This window comes from Bos mutus, chromosome 1, assembly GCF_027580195.1.
Source record: "Bos mutus isolate GX-2022 chromosome 1, NWIPB_WYAK_1.1, whole genome shotgun sequence".
Classification (NCBI taxonomy): domain Eukaryota; kingdom Metazoa; phylum Chordata; class Mammalia; order Artiodactyla; family Bovidae; genus Bos; species Bos mutus.
The window spans coordinates 42,047,896-42,072,973 of record NC_091617.1 but is presented as its reverse complement, the minus strand read 5'-3'; the positions used below and the strand labels follow the sequence as shown (position 1 = coordinate 42,072,973).

Below are 25,078 nucleotides of genomic sequence, written 5' to 3'. Positions count from 1 at the left end.
AGGAATTGGTAGCCTCTAAAGATTAAGAACCAGTCACGGAAAGGTACTGAGAAATGGAATATTTCCTGCCATACCAGTAAATACTGTCTTAGTCATCAGTGATTGTAGCCACCACTGACAGTGAACTGGTGAGCCCCTGGGAACTCAGGATGTGAAAACACAGGACATTAGCCCCAGATAGCTAAGGTGTATGTCAAAGGAATGATTTCAGTGGGCCCAGACTCTTGCATCTTCCCATACATAGAAAAGCACTAAATTCCTTGAGATGTCTGGTTTTTCTTTAATTAACAATAATCTTTTAACATTCAGACTACCTGCTCTTTGTTGCAAAACTTCTATATAACCTAGCTTTCCCTCCTTGAAGCAGTTCTCTCAGGGTTACTTGAGATGCTGCCTCCTGGACTTGAAGCCTAAAAATGCCCACCACATAAAGCATAACTCTCAACTTTTAGGCTGTGAATATTTTTTAAGTTGACAGGACAGTACAGTAATATAAGGAAATAAGGGGAAAAAAAATGTGAATTTTAGATCCGTAACAGACAAAAATGCTGAAAAGCTTGTATGTGTTTACACAATTCAACATGCCCAGACCTGACTGTCATTTATTTCTAGAAGCATTTTGACCAGCACTCTATCAAAGCTGTGGTGATAAGAGAATATTTGTGGATGGAAGAGTAAATTCTTTTCAAGTCCTGACAACCATAATCAATAATCATTATTTATATTCTATGAAGTTCATTAAAAGTTTGTGAAAGGAAAATTTCTGCTGTAAACTTTAACCTAGAGGTAAGGCAGAAGAAACCACAAAATAAAAAGGGCGGAAAATAACATGGGAACAAGGGTGGGAAAATAAAACCCTAAAAGGACAGTGCACGCTTATGATCAAAGACAACCAGACCTCTCTAATCTCACCTGTGTGAAAAGAAAACTGGTCTGACTGAGTTCTTCAATGCCTTTTCTTAAAATATATGCAGAGTTCTGACTAAAAGCACAAAAAGACATAGGACAGTCAAGCTCTTCCTTAAATGTAGGGTATCCATTTTACATTGTTAAGATTTGCACAGAAAAAAAAGCAAACAAGTGTGGAGAACAATTACAAACACATTTTTGAACATTTTGTGTGCCACGGTTTCTTTTGTATTTTTACCTCAGGAGAGAGGCAAAAGCTGGCTTTGATAAACAAGACCGGATCTTATTTCTCTGCTTCATTTCCATAGGTGTCACCCTAGGAGACAAAAAATAGTGTCAGTCAGAAAGTAGAACTGGGCAGCCAGCCCAAAGGGAAGCAAAAGGTATCCTGGGAATCCAAGTGGTATCACCAGGGAGAGGCTTCTCAGACAGGGGATAGGAATCCTCACTGTAGCCCCTGAGGTAGGACAGAAACTTCTCCTAGTCCTGGACATGTCTGAGGATTCATGGATATAAAGCAAGAGAGAGTGGAAAAAAGGCTGAGGTGACAAGTGACCCAGAAGGGTCAGAGAGCAGCGACTCAAAGGACCCTTCGAGAAGAACTAGGAAAAAAATAAAGAAAGAAGAAGTAGGACTCCCACAGTATGGAAGCCATGACCTGGCTCATATTTTAGAAGTTCCTGAACTCCTGAGAAATGCACACGGCTGTCAAGGTCCTCCAAGCCACCTGCGTGGATACCTATGGGCAGTAAATGCCAGAGAGATGCTGCCCTGGGCAGGTTCCGTAGCCCCTGCCTGTGACCTGGGGACTCAACCGTCCCACTATTTGGCATCACAGCGAACTCTCCTCTGTTCTTGGCACAGGTTAGGTGCTTGTGTGTCTCCTGAATGGAACACTTGTCTCCACCATGTGAAAGGGTATTGTGAAACAAGACAGAGCATGACAATGAAGCTAGATGACGGGGACGGGGCAGCAGGATCCAGACGCAGCCGGCAAAGAGGAAAACGGCTTCACATGAGAAACTAGGAATGATCATCAGTTGTACGGAGAATTAACCTAAAAAAGAAAACCAATCAGTTTTCTTCTATAATCATCAGATTCAGACAGAAATAGCCTAACCCCTTCAGGGACTGACTCAATTTTAAACTTTTTTAGTACAAAATTCCCAGTTAAAATTCTAGGTTTCTATACTATAAGGCTAGTTGAAGAGACTCATCTTTGGTAAATACCCCAAGTGGCAAAAACCTCTTGATTTACTTGTAAGGAAGATAAATAAATATGGTGGGATATGACACCAAGCCATGAAAGTCAAATTATAGTCAGAGGACAAAATAAAGTATAAAATATTACTTGGCTTCCAAGTCTATTAAAATAGAAAACAAACTGTTTGAGGATACAGTGAAGCCAAACTTTGAGTGTTTTTTTTAAAGACAATAATTATTCATTATTGCTTAAGGAAGCAAGTTCACAGCATCTGAAGTAATTTCATATTTTCTGTGGAGTAATGTGTTAGTTTAGGAGTGACATGAACATGCCTCGAATTCTAATGACCAAAAAATGTGCTGAATTTGGACCCTTTTCATTGTCTTCTTTATCATTTCCCCTGTGAGCCAGAATATGATTTGTTGGGAATTAGCAATCTAGCCAACTTCGTGCTTTCTCTTCTGTTCTTATCTCCCATTACTAAGTGTGGAACAGAGACAGGAAGGAGCAAAGATACAGGGAGAGATGCCTCTAGGAGCCTCACGTGGTGTAGGATCAGACTTCTAAGATCTCTGACTCATTGGTGGTGGTGGTTTAGTCACCAAGTCGAGTCCAACTGTTACAACCCCATGGACTGTAGCCCGCCAGACTCCTCTGTCCATGGGGATTCTCCGGGCAAGAATACTGGAGTGGGTTGCCATTTCCTTCTCCAGGGGATCTTCCCCACCCAGGGATCAAACCGGGTTGTCCAAAAACCTCAAAACTTACAGCCAAACCCATGCACCTGGCACTGGAGTTTTCCAGTGACGATAAAGAGCATTACAATGATTTGCCTAAGTTCCTTCCATAAAGAGCCTTACAATGATTTTTCAACCAACCAGTAATGAAATCAAATGCAGAAGCACCATTTTTTTTTTAATTTAGTAAAACAAAACCTAGAAACATGATCTAGCATCTATTATTCAAACACTGGCAAAAAATACTGAACTTTTGTCTAAGTGAAGGAGTTTTTTGTGGTTTATTTGACGTCTTATAATACCACCCATTCAGAATTTAAAGGTCATTAAGACTTGATTCCTTGCCAAAGGACTGGCAATAGGAAGAAAGGATACCTCGAGACTAACAGACAGCTGTTCTCCAGAACTACGTTATACATTTACAAGCTAAGTAATTGGGTTTTCCAACCTGCTGTCCACATCACAAGTTTTCTGCTCCAGTCATTTGCAGAAGAGTTGTTTTTTTTTTTTTAAACATTTATACTAAACAGTAGGCAATTTCTGAGCAGAACTCTGGGAAACTCAAGCAAAGTAATTTCTGAATTCTGAGTTTTAAAGATATATTTTGAGGAGAAAAAGACATAATCTATTTTGATGCTTTCATTTTAGTATTTTTGAATAACCCATCCTCAGTGTTAAAAAAACCATTTCGTATATCTGAGGATACTTTTGGTTCAAAGCATGTAATTTTACATGGTTTGTTGCAAACATTGCAAAATAAAGCAATATGTATATTAACTTTTCTTTATCTTTATTATAGAAAATATTTTAGAATGTTCTTGATAGACTAGCATGGTTATCAATGGTCTGAAACTCTTGGTGTGAATGGTAGTTAAGCAAAGTAAAGCTCAAGAATTTGGAAAGTTAGGAAGAGACAGCCTCTCTCCCCACCCCACCTAAATGTGAAATTTGGTAAATTAGAATACTTCATAAAAAACAAATTCATATTAATTACCATTATAAGAGGTGTTTGTTGTTAACTACATTAAAGATAATCGGGAAAGTTTTTTTCCTTAACGTTTCTCCCTAGGGTAGCATCATAACAAAAACTTAATGCTAAGAAACATTTTATATGCTATAAAATGTTTAATATACTGTTTAAACTAGATTATCTGTTTCTTCTCCCACAATAACTAATCTGTTTTTAGTACCAGCAACATTTGGCAAGTTTATTTTTTAGATATAAACTGAGGTTCATCTGTTCACTGTTTCAAGTAAAAAAAATCATTCCTAGGAGAAAAAGCAGAAAAGGCATCAATTAAGAAGAAAGACAAGTGACTTCATTTGTTTCTAGAAAAAGAAATGATTAACTATCCTGTATTTGGACTTATTCAGGTGTTAAGAAATTGAGGGAGGTATAAAAGCTTAAATGACAACAGTGCTCTTTTTTCAACCTAACAGCCCAGCCTTAACTGTGAACTTGAATCCCAAAAGGACAGTTGTCATAGAGTGACTCAAGGAAATGTCTGGTTGGCACTGATAAGCACCAGCAACAGTCATATGGAGAGACATACTTGCATGGTCAATTTAGTCTCTAATTCCAGTAAGTTCTTTGCTTTTAGAAGCACGTCCCTTTTTTTTTAAACACATCACAAGGAAAATATAGATAGTTGCCTACATCACATGCTCTGTGACTTACAGAAATCAGTACACTTTCAGATTAGACAGAATCATTTTTTTAATCTTTGGATTTGTTTTGCTTTAATTTGAAAAGTTGCATTATAATTAATCATCTCTAGCAAAATTTTGTATATGGTAGTATAGCATTAATTTATCCTGTGACAATGCTGCTCTGAATTTTCTTCTGTTTTTTAAAAAAATAAAACCTGTTGCTTAGAAGCCATGAACCATTTCACTTTACTTCAACTTGTCAAAATTTCCTTGTTTTAAAAAATGATCATGTGGGTTCACTCATGAAATTCATGTCCGGAAGCTTGTATTTAAGTTGACTAGTTGTGATAGATCAGGAACTGCTGTTACTCCTTTTTCAAAGAAATATAATTGATTTTGAAGCTTTCTCAGTTGTTACATGCTCTGCGACTAGTGCAAGGAAATCAAGTTCTGTGTTGTATTTGTTCCAGTCATTTCTATTCAGGTCACATATTGTAGTTAATTTTTATTTGTAATCTGTTTATTCAAACTAAGTAAATACTTTTCAAAATAGAAAAGGGAAAAGGATAAAAAGCTTAATATAGGAGTTTTCTCTGTAATAAAGTTATCTGTGCGTCTCCAAATTTTGCATGTAATATTTCAAGTCAAAGTCACTTCAAATTCTGCCTATATCACTATTCAGCAAATATTTTTAAACAAAGGAAACCATATGTAGGTGTCCACATTTATCAACAATCTTATCCCAGTATTTTAGACTCTTAGATCAGCCCTGGGATTTCTTTGGAAGGAATGATGCTAAAGCTGAAACTCCAGTACTTTGGCCACCTCATGCGAAGAGTTGACTCACTGGAAAAGACTCTGATGCTGGGTGGGATTGGGGGCAGGAGGAGAAGGGGACAACAGAGGATGAGATGGCTGGATGGCATCACTGACTCGATGGACGTGAGTTTGAGTGAACTCCGGGAGTTGGTGATGGGAGGCCTGGTGTGCTGAGATTCATGGGGTCGCAGAGAGTTGGACACGACTGAGCGACTGAACTGAACTGAACTGAAGACTCAAATGCCACTGAGTCTAAGAATTACTCCATCAATTCAAAAAGATGAATTATATAAATCAGAATCCCAAAGATGATCAAGAGCACTGCTTCACTGAAAAGTCCAAAAAAAAAAAAAGAAAACCCAATGTTGCTCACCAATATTTAAACGGTTATTTGTAATGAATAAGATACTAGGACGGTAAAACTCTAACTTATAATGGAAAAGCTAGAAAAGGCTCAAAATGTTATAGGGTTTGTTTGTTTGCTTTGTAATAGGTCCTTCTAATATCATTTGTGTGTCCATGTGAAAGACCCAGTCGGGGGCCATTTTTAAGCAGCAAAAATAAGACTTACCCGTAGTCATTTGTTCGCCACAATATACAATGCAGCACATAATAGAGGAAGACAGCACTCAGGAAGATGGCCAAAAGGTACCCTCTCATGGCTGGCCCACCTGAACACAGGGAATGAAGCCAAGATCATTACACAGATGATTTACACAATGACCTACCTACAAGCATTAGCGAATAAAGAAACATATAGAGGGAAGAACAGAAGAAACTGATGTCAGCCTGTTATTTTGGAAACACCTACTAAATATGCAGAAAGAGAATTTTTTTTTTCTGTCTCTCATCTTTTTTAAACAACAGAACACGATCCATGTTTAGAACAATACTTTCCCGTATTAAAGAAGTAAAACATTCAGAACAAAATTTTACACATCCATTTAATACCCATTTTTTAAAAAAATATCTATTTTCTCTCTCTCAAGAGAAAGTGAATATATACCTTAAGATGTAAAAAAAACATTTTGTTTCATCAGTGCTCAAAATGACTTTTAAATGTTATATAAGCTAAAAGTCATTTCCTCACTTTAAAAGACTGGGGAAAAAACTACTAAAAAATATTTACCATAGCCTCAATTTTTACACACTTTTATATGCACCATGTCACAGCATAGGTAAGTTTAGCACCTTTACAAAATAGATTTTTTTTTAAGCCTAAAACATTTTCTTTAGTTTCCACTTCTGCTTCATAGGCAGATATGAATATGTTCTCACTTCTACATGTAAGTAAATGTGAAAGACAAATTTAAAAATGTTTTTATTTCAGTGCATCTTTGCATCTCTTACCAGGTTTCTGGTCCATCTAGACTTGAACGTACCACTCCACTCACTCTTGTCCAAAGTGTGAAAGTGTTTAGTCACTCAGTCATGTCTGACTCTGGGATCCCATGGACTGTAGCCTGCCAGGCTCCTCTGTTCATGGGATTCTCCAGGCAAGAATATTGGAGTGGGTAACCATTTCCTTCTAGAGAGGATCTGCCTGGCCCAGGGATCGAACCCAGGTCTCCTGCATTGGCAGGCGGATTCTTTACCATCTGAGCCACCAAGAAAACTAACCTCAATTAGGGCGATGCAGTGTAGAACATGTGAGTCTAGTTAGATTCTTTTTTCTTTTTGTAATTTTATTGAAATGTATGTGATTGGTTAGATTCTTAAAGAGTGCCATTGCCTTTATAGGTATAATCGACTACACTCGAAACTGTTCTTGATAATGTGACGTCATCATAACAAGTGTCATTAATTGTTCTGGGCACAATTAGAGTTGAGACTCTCAGGAGCTATTGAGGGAGCGGGGCTGTTTGGAAGTGATCCTCAACTGTAGTGATGATCCCATGGAGATTGCTAGGCGCGCCACCCTCGTCGTCAGCTGTTGCTTCTCACTGCAATGAATGCAGCCACCACCCCCACATGCCACTATTATAAACTAATTAGAAGCGAAGGCTGTGTCAGGAGGAAGCAAATGAATGCCTTAAACAAGCAAACTTTAGTTTACACATACTTCCAGTTTAGCAACAAAATCCCCAATCAACACTGGTTGGAAATCAGAGGACAGAAATCATGGCCCAACTCCACATAATTCCTGGCCTGGGGGTGGGAGGGCCTTAGGTAAATTAGTCTTCCTCTTCCAGCCCGACTGTTCTCACATGTTGAGGAGTGACAGCACACAAGCATCCTCTTTGGGCCAGTAGACACATTAGCCAAAAGGATGGGCATCTGGCATAACTGAGGACACAAAAGTGAGTGCTGAAGAAGCGTGTATATCTTATGGTTGTTTGTTTTCTAAAACTAAAGCCAGCTCTGAGTTTTGTTTCCTACACAGTCAAGTGCATGGGTTTGAGAAAACCAAAGGGAGACTTGGCCCACCCATTGGGCAACCTGAGCAGTATTCCTATTGGACTGAAGGGAAGAGTCAACTGCGCACAGCCATGGCACAAAGGCCACACCCTCTGCTGGCAGAGAGAGTAAAGCAAGGAAGGGCACAGATCTTCCTGGGCCCAGGCCTCCCTGTCCACTTTATTCTGTCTTCCTCATCCCTCTGTAATATATGTCTTGACATATTATGCATTATTTTAGAAATCATCTTAAGTTTTTGGTCAAAAGCAAGAAATAAATTGCATGATCATCCAGTGGGTAAAAAAAAAAAAAAAGTATGGTTCTGGGTTTCTTGAGAAATAATTGGCAAAAAAAAAAAATCCAAGGAATGGAGAAAACTCAGGTTTTGGATGATCAGAGTGAAAGCCCAAGAAAATGAGGCAGTGAAGATGGTGGATGCATCACTTACCTAGTTTATTGAGGAAACAAGGACAGCGAGACAGCGAGCCTGACCTTTAGGACATGTGCAGCAAATGCTGGCTCCACTTCTTCCCCTTCCTGTGTGAGAGAATAATGTCTGCTCAGTCGTATCCAACTCTTTGCGGCCCTGTGGACTGTAGCCTGCCAGGCTCCTCTGCCCATGGAATTTTCCAGGCAAGAATACTGGAGTGGGTTGCCATTTCCTTCTCCAGGGGGTCCCAGACCCTGGGATCGAACCCGTGTCTTTTGCGTCTCCCACACTGGCAGGCAGATTCTTAACCACTAGCACCACCTGGGAAGCCCATGTGAGAGAAGTGATCATATTAAACCCTTTAGCCAGAGGCCATGAGCCAGGCTTCATGCGGACAGGATACAGGGAGCTGGCTTGGACTGGCCTTGGCTCATGCCTCGGACTGAACTGGCCCTGGCAAATGTTTCTTTTTTCATGCGTCACACAAACACGAATGTAGGATAAATACAAAAAACTCCAAAGAACACTGAGGAACTCTATATATCCTGTGACTCATCTAAAAATACACCGCAACTAAGCCTTTTTTGTTGCATTATCTGATGGTTTCAGTTATCAGCGATGTTTAGCAACTAAGTTCTAAAATGCACAAATTAGACTTGGACCAAGAAAGTTTTAGAAATTACGAATACCAGGCTTAAGACTGTCCTGGAAGGCATTTTACCATGGGTCAAAATAATCACCAAACAATTTGTTTAAATACTCAAATATTTAAGACTCCATCCAAAGTAACATCAGTTATGCAAACACTCAACAAGGATACCACTTACCAGTAACAGCAGTTTTTTAAAAAACATACTTAGGGCTTCCCTGGTACAGGAGACACGAGGTTCGATCCCTGATCTGGGAAGACCCCATATGCTGTGGAGCAACTAAGCCCACACACCACAACTACTGAGCCTGTGTTCTGGCACCCAGGAGCCGCAACTGCTGAAGTCCAAGCCAGCCCACCCTCCACAACAAAAGAAGCCGCTGCAATCAGAGAGCTGAACACTGCAACTAGAGAGCAGCCTGCACGCAGTGAAGACCCAGCACAGTCAAATATAATTAAAATTAATCAAAAAAAATTTGCATCTAAGGTAAAGCAGCACATTAAAGTCTAAAGGAAGAACTCAGTATTTTCAATTCAGTTTGCTTACCTGTCCCTCAAAATATATTCCTTGGAAATATTACCTATTACTTTACAGAACAAGGAAGTATGAGTAAGTGAGATTGTTGTTTTTGCCTCACCAGTTCGTTGTTTAGTTGAAACCAAAGAAGGGTGAGAAACATTTTTTTCCCTTCAAAATGTAAAATGAATCTACTCATGAAGGGTCACTGTGTACACCAACTCAGAAAAATTTTGGAAGCTTTTTCACTCTCTCATGTGTCATGGGCAACTCACAGCATCCATACTCAAGCTGCGAAGCAAACTGGGGACAGCCAGGATATCCGTGTGATAAGCATGTTGAGTTCTTCTGCTTGCTCACAGGAAAAAACTTGCAGAAATAAGTGAAGTCTCTAATTGTAAGTCTATAAATGACACAACCATTTTGCTTTAAGCCAAAGATTCAAAGCAACACCAGTTAGGATTTAACACAGAGTGCCTGGTTTAAAGGGAAACAAAGCCCTTCAACATAGCTCCAATAACCAAAACAAGTTTCAAAATCCTGACATTAAACAATACATAGCAGATTCTTGGCTGCAGATGCCACTATTAATAAGACCAGGGTCCCTAAAATACCCTGACAAAGTTTAAACCATAAATCAATTATTCACCTACAGTGTGAGTAGAGTTCCAAGGGAGAGCAGGAATCGCTGGCAGAGATCAAATGCTTATTTCTTCTCAAATCATGATACATAACTGAATGGATGAGTAATCTACATATGCCAGAGGCTTCCCCGGTGGCTCAATGGTAAAGTATCCACCTGCCAATACAGGAGACTGGGTTTCGATCCCTGGGTTGGGAAGATCCCTTAGAGTAGGAAACAGCAACCCACTGCAGTATTCTTGCCTGGGAAATCCCATGGACAGAGGAGCCTGGTGGGCTAGAGTCCATGGGGTCGCAAAGAGTCAGACAGGACTGAGTGACTGAGCACACACTACATATACCAAAGTGGGCTCAATCTTGGCAACAGGTTTTCCTTCTCTTTAATAATTAAAGTATATTTTTTAAGTTCATAAAAAGCTTGTATGCCATCACTTCACTTAAGGCTCAAAACAAGCTTGATAAATGGATGTGCAGGTATCATTTCCTTGATGAATGAAGGAACTGAAAGTTTCTCGGGGCGAGTTGTCCCAGCTCACATGGTGTAAGAAACAGAAGCAGACTAAGTGTGGCCATTGCTTTTCACAGTTCTATGCCTATCTATCAAGACAAAAGGCACGAGGGGAACCCAAACGAGAAAATTCAGACACACAGCTTCCTGAGAGTGCTCCACTGGTGGGCAGAGTTCCAAAATGCAAATTCAGACACAGTGGATGGGAGAGGGCTGCAGGGCAGGCTCCCCAAAGCGATATGGCAGGTTCAAGGGTCTGCACCGGCTGACAACTTGTTAACATGCACTTTCCTCAGCCCCTACTACACCTGAGTTTCTGGGGCTTGGGGACATGTATTCAAACAAGCGCCCTCCAGTCTGATTCTTATGCTGACCCAAATTAAAATTTGAGAATCATTGCTCTAGGATTCTCAAGGTAACCACGGAGGAAACAAATAACAAATGTACTGATACAGAGACCATAACAGACGTTACAATGATGACCCCGCTAGATGGCAAGACCCATGAGAGCAGGACTTGCCCATCATTTTATTTCCATGTATGTATCTGCATCTAACAAAACATGTTACACAGAAGACGCTAAGTAGACAGTCAATGAATGGAGTTCCAGGTCTCATAACTAGATGTTCTGTATTAATTTTTTTACCCAAAATGCTCAGCACATGGCCAATGCCCAGTGAATAATGGCTGATTAGAATCATTAAGATATATATGTATTATATATGTGTCAAGGCCCCTGATAAAATGCTTTTGGTATATTATCTAATGTAATCTTCACAATCACCTTGTAAGGGCTATAGTAAACTCGTATCTCCCATTTCACAAATAAGCATACTGAAGCTCAGAGAAACAGCAACTTTCCTGAGCTGATAAACTGCAGAACAGGTCTCAAACCCATATCTATCAGACCAGAGTTCACACACTGTACTGTTGCTCTCCAGATATGAGCTTTTATGAATGGGTGCAGGTCTATCCTTCTGATACCAGACTAAGCACTACACAAGGTCTAATCTGTCCATCCTGCCATCCCCCTATGCAGTGACAATCCTAGGAACTGGAGAAATGGAGATCAAGTTCATAGTCAAAAGCTGTGCTGAAATAAAACTCTACTATTCACAACCTTGTTGTTCCCTACCCCATTCTTCTGGATTTCAGTAAACCTGTTATTTTTTCCTCCAAGTGTCCTAGAGCAGTGATTCTCAAACTTCAGTATGCTTAAGATTCAAACTGGAGGGTTTTTATTTCAAGGTGCTTCCTTGAGCCCCAGAGAACCATAACAGTGTTGCTTACAAAAACTGAACAAAAACCCTATGGAATGACACTTGAAAATGTCAGATTCTTCTTTTTTTAGACTCTCCTAATGTTTTTTCGAATATAAAGGGGCTTGTTTTTCCAACCACCAGTTAGATAAAAGCATATTCGGCAGTAATTCTGGACACAGCATTCTATTCCCTAAGTACAAAAACCCCGTGGGTATCTCAATCAATATTATATGACTTCAGGGAAGAATCATGCTTCCCCATGTGGATGGACCCAGCCTGTCTGGCCTCTGTACACCCAGTGCCCTCCAGGCCCAGATGCAGACACATCCCTGAGCCCATCTGAGGCTCAGTCCCACCCCAACCTCTGAGACTGATTCTGGCCCAAAGGAACTTGAGAAGCCTTCAGCAGCAGCTCAACAGTTTGGTCAGGTTCTTACTAATCCCACGCTGACCTTGAACATGTCATTCACCAGGCCTGAGTTCCTGCTGCCAGGTTCCTGAATTACACCTTAGTTTTCCAGGGTCTGCATTCTTCTTTCTCTCACAACTAACCCAGGAGCCCAGCAACCAAACTTCCAATTTTAAGTAAGTAGCATCCTAAACCGTGTCCTCATCCACTGTCGTCCCGACGCCCTCTGTTTCGCCAGCGACCAATGTCTTGCTGTGCTGCTGCTCTGCCTCTGCTCTCACCCAGCTAGTGCTCAACAAAAACACTAAATAACTTGCATGCTTGTGCAAGTTAGAAAAGGACATCCCTTCTGGCTCCGCAGAACCCTGTGCAGACAGAATTTCAACCACAAGTTTCCTCTCAGCTGCCCGCCCCTGTTCAAGGCTCGTCTCAACAATCTTACCAACTGGCCCTGCTCTCAGCCTGTGTCCGTTCAACCCTGGGAGAGGTCCTTGTTCACTCAGGGCTCCACCAGACCACAGCTCACGATGACACCCAAGACCATCTCAACTTGACAACAGATCTTACATCCTTCCTTCCTTCCTCTTTGTGTTTACTGCTTGCTCAGCCTGTAACTCCTCTGCGGTTACATGTCCCTGTGAGCATGAGTAGCAGCTCCATCTCTGCCCTGATGTCTAGGTCTCTGACTCCAGCCCCATGGGCCCCCAAAGCCTCCTAGATCCAGCCATCTCCACAGAGTCCAAGCCTTAAAGGAGACACACAGGACTCTGTAGTGATGGGCGGAAAGGCCTCAGTTCTCTTTAACTCATTTACTGCCCCTCTTTCAAGTAATGGTCCTTATTATGAATGGCACAATCCAAATGTGTCCCCTCATTTATACACCAAGAAGCTCCACCCTTTGGTGCTGATGATGGTATAAATAACAGCACACTTCATTAAGAAACTTCCCTGGTGGTTCAGATGGTAAAGAATCTCCCTACAATGCAGGAGACCTGGGTTCAATCCCTGGGTCAGGAAGATCCCCTGGAGAAGGGAATGGCTACTCACTCCATTCTTGCCTAGAGAATCCCATGGACAGAGGAGCCTGATGGATTCCTGTAGTCCATGGGGTTGCAAAGAGTCCGATGCAACTGACACTTTCACTTTTATTAAGTACTTAAAAAATGGCCAGCCTTGCCCTAAGCTCTTTCCACACACAATGATGAAAGCAGGGATGTTAGCATTCCCACTCAAGAGATCTTTCTATACATTATGGGAAACTTCTAAATTGTACATTCTGAAAAACTATAATCACTGTATTTTATAACTATAACAGCATGAACTTAATATAGTCACTTAACTTTTTAAGCAAGGGAATGATAAAGTATGCATCTATTAAAATATACTTAGAAATAATATAATATGAAAAACTGTTCAATTCACAGAGAGATAAATCTTAAGGAATTAGTAAATCTGGTTGATCAGATTTCTACTAGAAGGATCTGAAAATTTTCAATAGCCCATAATTTTAAAATAAAGAATAATACCTATAAAATTAAGTAGTAATATTATACCACCTTAAAAAGCTAAACTGAAATCTGAAGTTCTGAGCTACTGTTATTTACAACAAATTAAGGAGGGAAATCTGATATTACTGAGTAAATAAACAGAAAATTATCGTTTGATTTATGCACACTTCCCCCTACAAAAGATTTGTATAGTTTCAACAAATTGGAACAACTGTATACATTTGGCTGATTTCTAAACAGCATTTTGTTCATAGCAGAAGAAGAATATGTATCATTTTTTTTCTCTTCTTCCCCTCGGTTCTTCTGCTATACAATGCTATGCAGCTATTTCCTATATGCATACACATACCTCCTCTTTCAATCCTTCGAAAAAGCCAATGCTTTCCCCAGATTTCATCCCTAGGATGCATAGACATATCTTTTTACCCAATAAAAGCTAAGTCCTCAGTGCCAAAGCAGATGACCAAATCTTGCCCCCTAAACTGGGTATGCTCTCTGCAAAGAATATAAAAAGAAATGACTTATCAGCAGAATTTTGGTGTTTTTAATAGTGTAACAGGACACACCAAAATCATTCAGCTAATAGTATACTATACTAGATGTTAAAAATAAATGAACTGAAGCTCCTGTTTTCAAGATTTCTCCTCTGAGACTCAGCTTTGTTGAAAATAAACAAAGAAGTTTTTAAGGGAACTTCTTATGTTCCTACTGTTCATTCATATTTTCTCCCAGAGACTCATTTCTTCTCCCAGAGTGGAAATTTTCTCTACTTATATTAATGCTCCACTGACTTGGTAGACTCTATGAGTAAGAGGTACTGTTAACAGGTTAATGATGTGGCAAATTTTTAAGATTAACTGTGTACAGGGAAAAAATTATAATAAAATCCACCACTTTTAAGTATACAATTTCATGAGCTTTGACAAACCTGTAAGGTCGTGTAACAATCACCAAAATCATTTCCATCAAGTCTGAAAGTTCTTGCGTCCCTCTTTGGAGGCAATTCTCTCCCCCTAGATTCTGGCCCCTGATCTGTTTACCACTGCAGTTTCACTTCTCTAAAAGGCCATATAAATGGGATCAGATAGGTCGTATCTTATTTCTGGCTTATGTATATTAGCATAATGCTTTTGAAAAAAATTGCCCATGTCATTATTTCTACCAGGAATTCCTTCCTTTTCCTTATTGTGAGGGAAAAAATGTTGCTTGCCATCCCAATAAACAACACGGTTGCCCACCATCAAACCATCGGCCACTGCAGCCACTCTCCCCACTCCCTCTATCACCCCTAAAACCTCTGACAGCACACCCTGAGAGGGAGAAAAACAGGATATGGGTCCTCAACAGTTAAGATGTCTATCAAAGGAGTAATTTCAATGAGCCCAGACTTTGCATCTTCCCACACACAGAAAAGCACCAAAATCATTAACTTAAGATGTCCCTTTTGTGATTAGCAGTAATTTTCTGATATCCACCTATGTTTGTTTGTTTGGTTAGCAAAGCAAGCATTAGTTGCTCAGTCATGTCTGACTCTTTGTGACCCCATGGACTATAGCCCACAGGGCTCCTCTGTCCATGGAATTCTCCAGGCAAGGTCAGGGATCTTCCTGACCCAGGGATCAAACCTGGATCTCCTGCATGGCAGACAGATTCTTTACCATCTGAGCCACCAGGGAAGTCCTTTAATTTAGCAAAAACTCCTCTATATCCTAGCTCCTCCCTAACCTCTTTGGAACAGTTCCTCAGAGCTATCTGAGAGGCTGTCTCTCCAGTTACAGTCTTCAGAAAGGCCACCAAATAAAACATAATTCTCAACTTTTAGGTTGTATACTTTTTAAATTAGATGACATCGCTTCCATTTTATGTCCATACCATAATCACAGTTTATCAATTCACCAGTTAACAGACATTTAGTTACTATTATATAAATACAGCTACTGAAACCAAGCAGGACCCTGTGCGCTCGTGGGCACAGAGGCCTTCCTGTGCCCCCACCCCTTTCCTTGTTTGTACGGAACACCCTCCAGCCTCCGTGGCCTTCCCCGAGTTTTAAAGAGCAAATTCAAACAGTTGCTAATTAGGGAAGGAAGAGGATGCAGATACAAAGGAGACCCTGACACCAGGTTAAAAGAGCGAAGGACCTGCACACATCTAGATCCTTATCAGCAACCATACGCTTGGATCACTGCCATAAAATTCTTCACCAAACCCCTCCAGGAGGGGATACACAGTTTTTCAGAGCACAAGACTGCTGTGTTCCCCTTTGCCTGGCAAAGTAATAAAGCTCTTCCTTTTAAATTCACCCAAAACTCTGTCTCTCAGATTCAATTTGACACTGGTGCACAGAGACTTCCGTTTTCAGAGACTTCAGTTTTCAGAATCACTACACTAAAAATTAAGGATTTGGGTATACACATGTTATCATGGGTCACATAGTAAATGTATTTCTTAACTTACATGAAGATTATTTGCTTCAATCTCTCAGTTAAAAGGAAAATCCTCTATCTATAAACAATTCACATTACCGATGCCACTGAACCATACAAACCACTGACATGGGTAAGAACGGATTACCCTACTACTATTGAACACTTATTACTGATGTGTGCTCTACTTCAAGACATGGTGAACAGAGCTCCTGGTCTGGCGAGAGAAGTTACATTGTTCCAAAAGGAGTATGATTATCTTCTGTGGTAAGTAGAATGAAACATTTTAGATCCCAGCTCCTCAGAGTGTGGTTCAAAAACCAGCAGGACCCCATGGGGCCCTCCCTGGTATAAATCCTTCCTGTGTCTCCCACTTTCTGTTTGTAGGAAACAGACCTTCCCTGAGTTTCAAAGGGCAAACAGTCACTAACCAGGACAGAGAGGGGATGTAGAAACGAGGAGGAGCAGTCAAGAAACAACAGTGCAGCCTCAGGGCAGTGTCCTGGCTCCTCCTCAAGGAATATACGTCATTATGCATGCTTGATGAGCTCTTTCAAATCCCAAAAGATGATGCTGTGAAAGTGCTGCACTCAATATGCCAGCAAAATTGGAAAACTCAGCAGTGGCCACAGGACTGGAAAAGGTCAGTTTTCAGTCCAATCCCAAAGAAAGGCAATGCCAAAGAATGCTCAAACTACCGCACAATTGCACTCATCTCACATGCTAGTAAAGTAATGCTCAAAATTCTCCAAGCCAGGCTTCATGGTATGTGAACCATGAACTTCCAGATGTTCAAGCTGGTTTTAGAAAAGGCAGAGGAACCAGAGATCAAACTGCCAACATCTGCTGGATCATTGAAAAACCAAGAGAGTTCCAGAAAAACATCATTTCCACTTTATTGGCTATTGCAAAGCCTTTGACTGTGTGGATCACCACAAACTGTGAAAAATTCTTAAAGAGATGGGAATACCAAACCACCTGACCCGCCTCTTGACAAACCTATTTGCAGTTCAGGAAGCAACAGTTAGAACTGGACATTGAGCAGCAGACTGGTTCCAAATAAGGAAAGGAGTACGTCAAGGCTATATATTGTCACCATGCTTATTTAACTTATATGCCGAGTATATCATGAGAAACACTGGGCTGGATGAAGCACAAGCTGGAATCAAGATTGCTGGGAGAAACATCAATAACCTCAGGTATGCAGATGATACCACCCTTATGGCAGAAAGTGAAGAAGACCTAAAGAGCCTCTTGATCAAAGTGAAAGAGAAGAGTGAAAAAGTAGGCTTAAAGCTCAACATTAAAAAACTAAGATCATGGCATCCGGTCCCATCATTTCATGGCAAATAGATGTGGAAACAGTGGTAGATTTTATTTTTGGGGGGCTCCAAAATGACTGCAGATGGTGCTTGCACCATGAAATGAAAGATACTTGCTCCTTGGAAGAAAAGTTATGACCAACCTAGACAGCATATTAAAAAACAGAGCCATTGCTTTGCCAACAAAGGTCCATCTAGTCAAGGCTATGGTTTTTCCAGTAGTCATGTATAGATGTAAGAGTTGGACTATAAAGAAAGCTGAGAGCCGAAGAATTGATGCTTTTGAACTGTGGTGTTGGAGAAGACTCTTGAGAGTCCCTTGGACTGCAAGGAGAACCAACCAGTCCATCCTAAAAGAAATTAGCCCTGAATATTCATTGGAAGGACTGATACTGAGGCTAAAACTCCAATACTTTGGCCACCTGATATGAAGAACTGACTCATTTGAAAAGACCCTGATGCTGGGAAAGATTGAAGGTGGGAGGAGAAGGGGAGGACAGAGGATGAGATGGTTGAATGGCATCACCAACTCAATAGACATGAATTTGAGTAGACTCCGGGAGTTGGTGATAGACAGGGAGCCCTGGCACGCTGCGATTCATGGGGTCGCAAAGAGTCGGACATGACTGAGCAACTGAACTGAACTGAACTGAACTTAATTTCCTTCCAGTCTTCTCTAGTCTCTACAGTTTTCAATCCCTAAAACGCCTCCCTTGGGTGGCACAGGGTCTCACTCCTGTAAAGAGTCGGACATGACTCAGCGACTGAACTGAACTGAACTGATGCATGTTTGAGTTCTTCTGCAGAAACTACAGCATCCCACCCAGGCATAAGATGGTAACTTCAGGCTCAGCACAAGATTCCTGGAACATACCCTGTTACCTCACCACCAACCAATCAGAACAAAGTCACACACCCTGCCTCTCTCATCCCATATTTTACCCATAAAAACTTCTCCCCCCAAATAAACTGAGAGGTCAGGGGTTTTGAGCACAAGCCACCCATTCTCTTGGCTTGGCCCTGCAATAAACCTTTCTCTGCTCCAAAATCTGACATTTAGTTATCTGGCCTCACTATAGGCTCATGAACCTTCATTGGTTAACAGTTTCAGTATCACCTGGGAACCTGGTAGAGATGCAGAATCTCAGCTCCACTCCTTGATCCACAGAATCAAATACGCATTTTAACAAGATCCCCAGTGATCTGCGTGTTTGAGAAGCATTGCTGGAGCGGGTCCAAGGAAAAAGGAGTTAGATCCCATGAAGAGGATCAGGGCTTCACAAAAAGCAGTCTGAGAGGAACTGGAAGCTCGTTCTAAGTTCCATAATACCACTTTTAAGAGTCCTTTGGGCTTGATCTTTGAAAATTTCTAATCAACAGAATTTTGTCTGAACAAACTAGAGGACTCTCTGAAAATAAATGGCTTTGAGAAAAATTTTGTTCACCATTCTAGGAGATGTTTGCAGTCTCTTTGTAAATTCCCAGACATTTTCTTTCCTATATTGTTTACAGCCTCAGAGAAAATATATAGGATTTCTCTCAGATTACACCTAAGGGACAGACACTTCATTCTTCATCACCTTATTTACCTAAAAGGGCCAACTGAATTGCCAAACAATCACAACAACATTTCCAATGACTGCTATTCACAACTGGAACCCAAGTATTATAGATCTTAGAGCTAGAAAAACTGCAAGAGTTCAGGGCATTCAGGCAGAGTAAGGTCTTATGTCACCACATAACAGGAGAAGCAGACAGGATTTAGGAAAAAAGTAAAGACTTGCCAAAAGTGACCTCACTCATAAGTAGCAGAGTTGGCAGCTCAGGAGAACATTTTTATGTGGGTTTTCCTTCAGCCTGATTCCAGGCCCATGGTGGGTACACAGTAATAACCCTGCAGTCTTAGGAAAAGGAGTACGTCAAGGCTGTATATTGTCACCCTGCTTATTTAACTTCTATGCAGAGTACATCATGAGAAACACTGGGCTGGAAGAAGCACAAGCTGGAATCAAGATTGCCGGGAGAAATATCAGATATGCAGATGACACCACCCTTGTGGCAGAAAGTGAAGAGAAACTAAAAAGCCTCTTGATGAAAGTGAAAGAGGAGAGTGAAAAAATTGGCTTAAAGCTCAACATTCAGGAAACTAAGATCATGGCATCTGGTCCCATCACTTCATGGCAAATAGATGGGGAAACAGTGGAAACAATGGTTGACTTTATTTTGGGGGGCTCCAAAATCACTGCAGATGGTGATTGCAGCCATGAAATTAAAAGACGCTTCCTCCTTGGAAGGAAAGTTATGACCAACCTAGATAGCATATTCAAAAGCAGAGACATTACTTTGCCAACAAAGGTCCATCTAGTCAAGACTATGGTTTTTCCAGTGGTCCTGTATGGATGTGAGAGTTGGATTGTGAAGAAAACTGAGCGCTGAAGAATTGATGCTTTTGAATTGTGGTATTGGAGAAGACTCTTGAGAGTCCCTTGGACTGCAAGGACATCCAACCAGTCCATTCTAAAGGAGATCAGTCCTGGGTGTTCTTTGGAAGGAATGATGCTAAAGTTGAAACTCCAGTACTTTGGCCACCTCATGCGAAGAGTTGACTCATTGGAAAAGACTCTGATGCTGGGAGGGATTGGGGGCAGGAAGAAAAGGGGACGACAGAGGATAAGATGGCTGGATGGCATCACCGACTTGATGGATGTGAGTCTGAGTGAATTCCAGGAGTTGGTGATAGACAGGGAGGCCTGGCGTGCTGCGATTCATGGGGTTGCAAAGAGTCGGACACGACTGAGCGACTGAACTGAACTGAACTTCATTTCATTCCAGTCCTCTCCAGTCTCTACAGTTTTCAATCCCTAAAATGCCTCCCTTGGGCGGCACAGGGTCTCACTCCTGCTACCTGAGCTTCTAAGTCCTTTTTCTTCTTCCTCACCACACCTAAATACAGGTGTTCTCGAGCTCTTATCTCAATCCTGTTCCTAAACCCATGTTCTCATTACTTCTCAAACCACTAGCAATGATCTCTAAGCTATCTTCCCTTTAAACCAGCCCACGTGCTTGCTGGCATAAACTCTCCAAAGGCCAGCTCGCATTTTGTCACCTGCCCCACAGGAAAACCTTCAGTGGCATTCCACTGTCTGCCAAATACACATAAAATCGCTTAGCCTGGCATTTAAGAATCTTTAATTTGGTTCTTCCATCTTCCTTCTCATCTTCTTCATACAATTTAGTCTTCGTAGGTAGCAGCACAATTGGGTGTTAAAGTTGCCTGTGTGGTGATCAGACCCCTCGGTTGAATTTCAGTTCTACCTCTGTCTAGTCATATGACCCTAGGAAGTTTTTAAATCTCTTTATACCTCATCTGTAAAATGGGAATAAAGATAGTACCTAATAGAGCTAGGTAAGTTGTAAATATAAAGCACTTAGAAAAATGTCTGGCACATGATAAGGACTTTCCTAATCTTGTTTTTAATTCTTCTTTTAAAACTAATAAAGTATCAGCTGCCCATACACCAAGACGTCGCTAAAAAACTAACTTCATAACATCCTTGTAAATATACTACAGAACTCATGACGTTGTACAACAAAAGTCAAAAAAAAAAAAAAATTAAGCTTCCATTACTGTATGCTAGCTGTTATTTCTCTACATTCATTTAAACATTTCAAAGTATCTGTATTATAAAGCCTTACTCATCTGCTTATAAAATAAAAAGGCATTTAAGATAATAGTAAATCATTAGCAAAACTCAGACCATATTTCTGGCTATAGAAGCCATACTGTTTTATGCTTTTCATAATAAAACTGCTCCGAGCACTAGTAAAACCAAACAACCTAGATTTGTAATCAGCTGCTGCTGCTGCTGCTAAGTCACTTCATTCGTGTCCGACTCTGTGCAACCCCAAATTTATGTCTTGAAGCAAGAAATGAAATCAAGAGCTTTACAGATAATCTGACTTGGAAAATAGTTTTCATATTACACTCTGATTTGGATCCATTACAATGCTGAGGATTCAAATACTATGTTCGAGGCTCAGAAGCAAATGCTGGGGTCAATCAGCAACACCTAACACCTTCATCCTAATAAGGTAAGGATGAAGAGCTGAATATCTGTCAGCCCTAGACTGGGAATGGAGAAAGAAGAAGAAACAACGCAACAGAGGGCAATAAAACTAAATGCTTTGGGTATATAACTCACTTAATCCTCAAAACCACCCCTTAAGAAAGGCCACCCCTATCATAGAGATGAAGACACTAAAGCACAGAGAAGTTATAATGTGCCCACAGATGCTCAAGTGGTAAGTGGCAGTGCTGGAATTTGAACCCAGGTACACACCAGAATCTCTTCTCTTCACTGTTAGGCTATAAAGACTCAAAATAGTTCCATCTTCTTGATAGAAGGAGATATATAGGCAGACAGGAAAGGCAGTTCCACAAATCACCAAGAGATTACAGCCCAGCAATGGTGGTTTAGTTGCTAAGTCGTGTCTGACTCTTGATACCCCATGGACTGTAGCCTGCCAGGTTCGTCTGTCCACAGAATTCTCCTGACAAGAATACTGGAGTGGGTTGCCATTTCCTTTTCCAGGGGATCTTCCTGACTCAGTGATTGAACCCATGTCTCCTGCACTGCAGATGGATTCTTTACCACTGAGCCACAAGGGAAGCCCTTTAAAGCCCAGATTTCATTCAGTTAAGATGTTTCTGGGACTTTGCTGCTGGTCCAGTGGTTAAGAATCACCTGCCAGTGCAGGGGACACGGGTTCAATCCCTGTTCCAGGAAGACTCCACGTGTCTTAAGGCAATTAAGCCCATGAGGCACAACTACTTTGTGCTTGAGAGCCCATGCTCTAGAGAAGCCACTGTAATGAGAAACCTAGAGAGTAGCCCCTGCTCAGTGTAACTACAGAAAGCCCGAATGCAGCAACGAAGACCCAACGTAGCCAAACATAAATATTCTGGCAGGAAGAAACTAAAGACCCAGCCCTACCTCCAGCCTATGCTCAAGAGTTCTGCAAGCCCAGTGGCTTGGGATACGAGGAATAGGCTTTGAATCCACTCATAATTTTGGTGGGAACAATGAAGATCTCAAGAGATTCCCAAGGACTAAATCCCCAAACCACTGTAAATGCCCAAACTCCCCAGTACCCGTAAAGGACAATGTTGTCAGTCAATAAGTGTCCTTCACAAAATGATATGTAAACAAAGTGATGACAAATTTGCTAGATGAATAATAGTTCTCTGACAAATCTCAACGTATCAGAAAGATGATGGATTCATGGGTAAAACACAGAGCTAATTCCTAGTAGACATTTGAGCTCCAGAGCTTTCTCAGAATAAATTTATAAATTGGTGTATATTTGTACATGGGATTCTAGGAATGTAAGGAGAATATAACTACAAACTATATTAAAATACTTGAGTGAATATTATTAATTGTAGCATAAAGGCAGAGAGGGAACTAGAGTTCATTCTAACACAGCTGGTGAACAGCACTTGTGATGCATGTAATATTCTAGTTGTAACTTCAGTTTACTTACTCTTTCACTTTGATGTTGGTTTAGAACAGTCCCAAAGAAGGCCATTAAGATTGAGAATAAAAATAATAACTAAAGCTTTTATAGCTCAATCTTGGGATATGCTAGAGAACTGACTCATTTGAAAAGACCCTGATGCTGGGAAAGATTGGGAGGAGAAGGGGATGACAGGATAAGATGGTTGGATGGCATCACCAACTCAATGGACAGGAGTCTGAGTAAACTCGGGGAGGTGGTGATGGACAGGGAGGCCTGGAGTGCTACAGTCTGAGGAGAGGCAAAGGGTTGGACAGGACTGAGCAACTGGACTAAACTGAACTGAAAGAGTCACTGGTTACATAATAACATAGTTTCAAAGGCCCTCTGGCTACATGTTAAACTAGTAAGAGATAAATTAACAGGTAGCTGTATACATAGAAGGAGAGGGTATTTAAAGTCACCAGCCAGCATAAAACTGTTGTAAAGCACAGGGAGCTCAGCTTGGTGCTCAGTGCTGACCTGGAGGGGTGGGATAGAGGGTGGGGTAGAATGGAGAGTGGGGTGAGAGGGAGGTTCACAAAAAGCAGGATATATGTAGACATATGGCTGAAGAGTTGACTCATTGGAGAAAACTCTGATGCTGGGAGGGATTGGGGGCAGGAGGAGAAGGGGATGACAGAGGATGAGATGGCTGGATGGCATCACTGACTCGATGGACCTGAGTCTCAGTGAACTCCGGGAGTTGGTGATGGACAGGGATGCCTGGCGTGCTGCGATTCATGGGGTCGAAAAGAGTCGGACACGACTGAGCGACTGATCTGATCTGATGGTTGGATCACTTTGTTATTAAAGCAGAAACTAACACAACATTGTAAAGCAATTATATACCAATAAAGACAGTTTAAACTCTATAAGAATTGTATCAGAACATTTCAAGTGTTCAAACATCTAAGAAGTCTGAGATGACAGTCCTGGTGCTTTTGCTCACCTGCACTTTTAGGAATCTGTTTCCCAGAGGTCCTCTTTGTTTGTGAGGGTGTAGAATGTGGTAAGAGAGCCGGAGGCCCAGAAGGCTGCTGCTATACTGTCCACTAGAAATTATCCAAGATAAGAGGTTGTGCTGCTTCTTCACTTCCAAGTGCTGAAACAAAACACAAATTCAGCATGCTTACAAGGATGGCTCAGCAACTCAAGAAAAATCTTAAGCCATTAAAAAGAAAAGTCTTAATGAAAACACTGCTTTAGTAAAGTCACTATAGGCCCCTCCCTAAATTCTCCACAGGATGATTACCAAAAACAAAGAAACCCAACAGCAAAACCGGCTGCATGTACTACATGACTGTAGCTCATGACTGGTTATCCACGGGATCCAGCTCAGTCTCCTTGAAAAAAATAACAGATCCAACTCAATTAATCCGGAGCAACCTGGTAATGAAAGAACCATCTGTCTCCTTTTTCAGCTCCTCTCTACACATACACACAGCTTTATTGTTCAATGCAGAGGTGAGAGAAGGAGCTGCTAGAAAACTCTGAAGAGCAAGGGGAGGGAGGGAGATAGGAGGAGGAGGAGAGATCAAGAACAAAAATATCCAGAAGGAAGGGTGGGAAATTAGTGAGAACAGCAACTGCTTTAACAATGTGTGGTAGGCTACTTTCTCCAAAAAACTTTGGAAGAAAAAAATCTCAAATTGCTCCTGCTACCATTTTTCTTATACAAGACTAAAAACTCTGATACAGAAACAAATAAAACATAAAACCCTGCATGTTCTGTATTTCTTGTGTTAGTAGAAAGTGTGTGTGTGTTTTTTTTAATAAAAACTCTTAGGAAACAAATATCAAAAACAAAACCACTAAAAATAGAGCAAATATTTATTTCAGAACTCATTTATGACTCTAATATCCTACAATAAGAAAATGATTACACTTAATTATGAAAATCATAGAGTAACATGAAAAATATTTAGATTCTACCAAATAAAGTTTTAAAAAGCTGAGTACATTTCCATACGTGAGATGTTATGTGTGGTGACTCATGGCTGCAAGAGAGAGAAAAAAGAAATCAGTTGATATGCTGAGTTGTGGACTGCATGGGATTTTTTTTTCTCTAAAGTTCAAAATTTATGGAGAAACAGAAAATGCTTATTTTCATATATTTCAATATACATTTCA

At 40.8% G+C, this 25,078-nt stretch overlaps 1 protein-coding gene across 7 annotated transcripts in view; it reads right to left on the bottom strand.

Moving 5' to 3' along the window:
- Positions 1-25,078, bottom strand: part of ST3GAL6 (ST3 beta-galactoside alpha-2,3-sialyltransferase 6) — an 87,411-nt gene that overhangs the window by 39,203 nt on the left and 23,130 nt on the right. For 4 of the 7 annotated variants that reach the window (XM_070368182.1, XM_070368213.1, XM_070368189.1 and 1 more), the window contains exons 2-5: positions 23,898-24,050; positions 8,165-8,253; positions 5,891-5,990; positions 1,148-1,225 (exon numbers count right to left, since the gene is read on the bottom strand). In XM_070368182.1, coding sequence (XP_070224283.1) covers positions 1,148-1,225; positions 5,891-5,979 — 167 coding nt within the window. In that variant the 5' untranslated portion in view covers positions 5,980-5,990; positions 8,165-8,253; positions 23,898-24,050. Of the gene's footprint in view, positions 1-912; positions 983-1,147; positions 1,226-5,890; positions 5,991-8,164; positions 8,254-9,965; positions 10,112-23,897; positions 24,051-25,078 lie in introns of those variants that run through there. The other 3 variants (XM_070368230.1, XM_005896830.2, XM_070368204.1) reach the window with 2 other exon arrangements.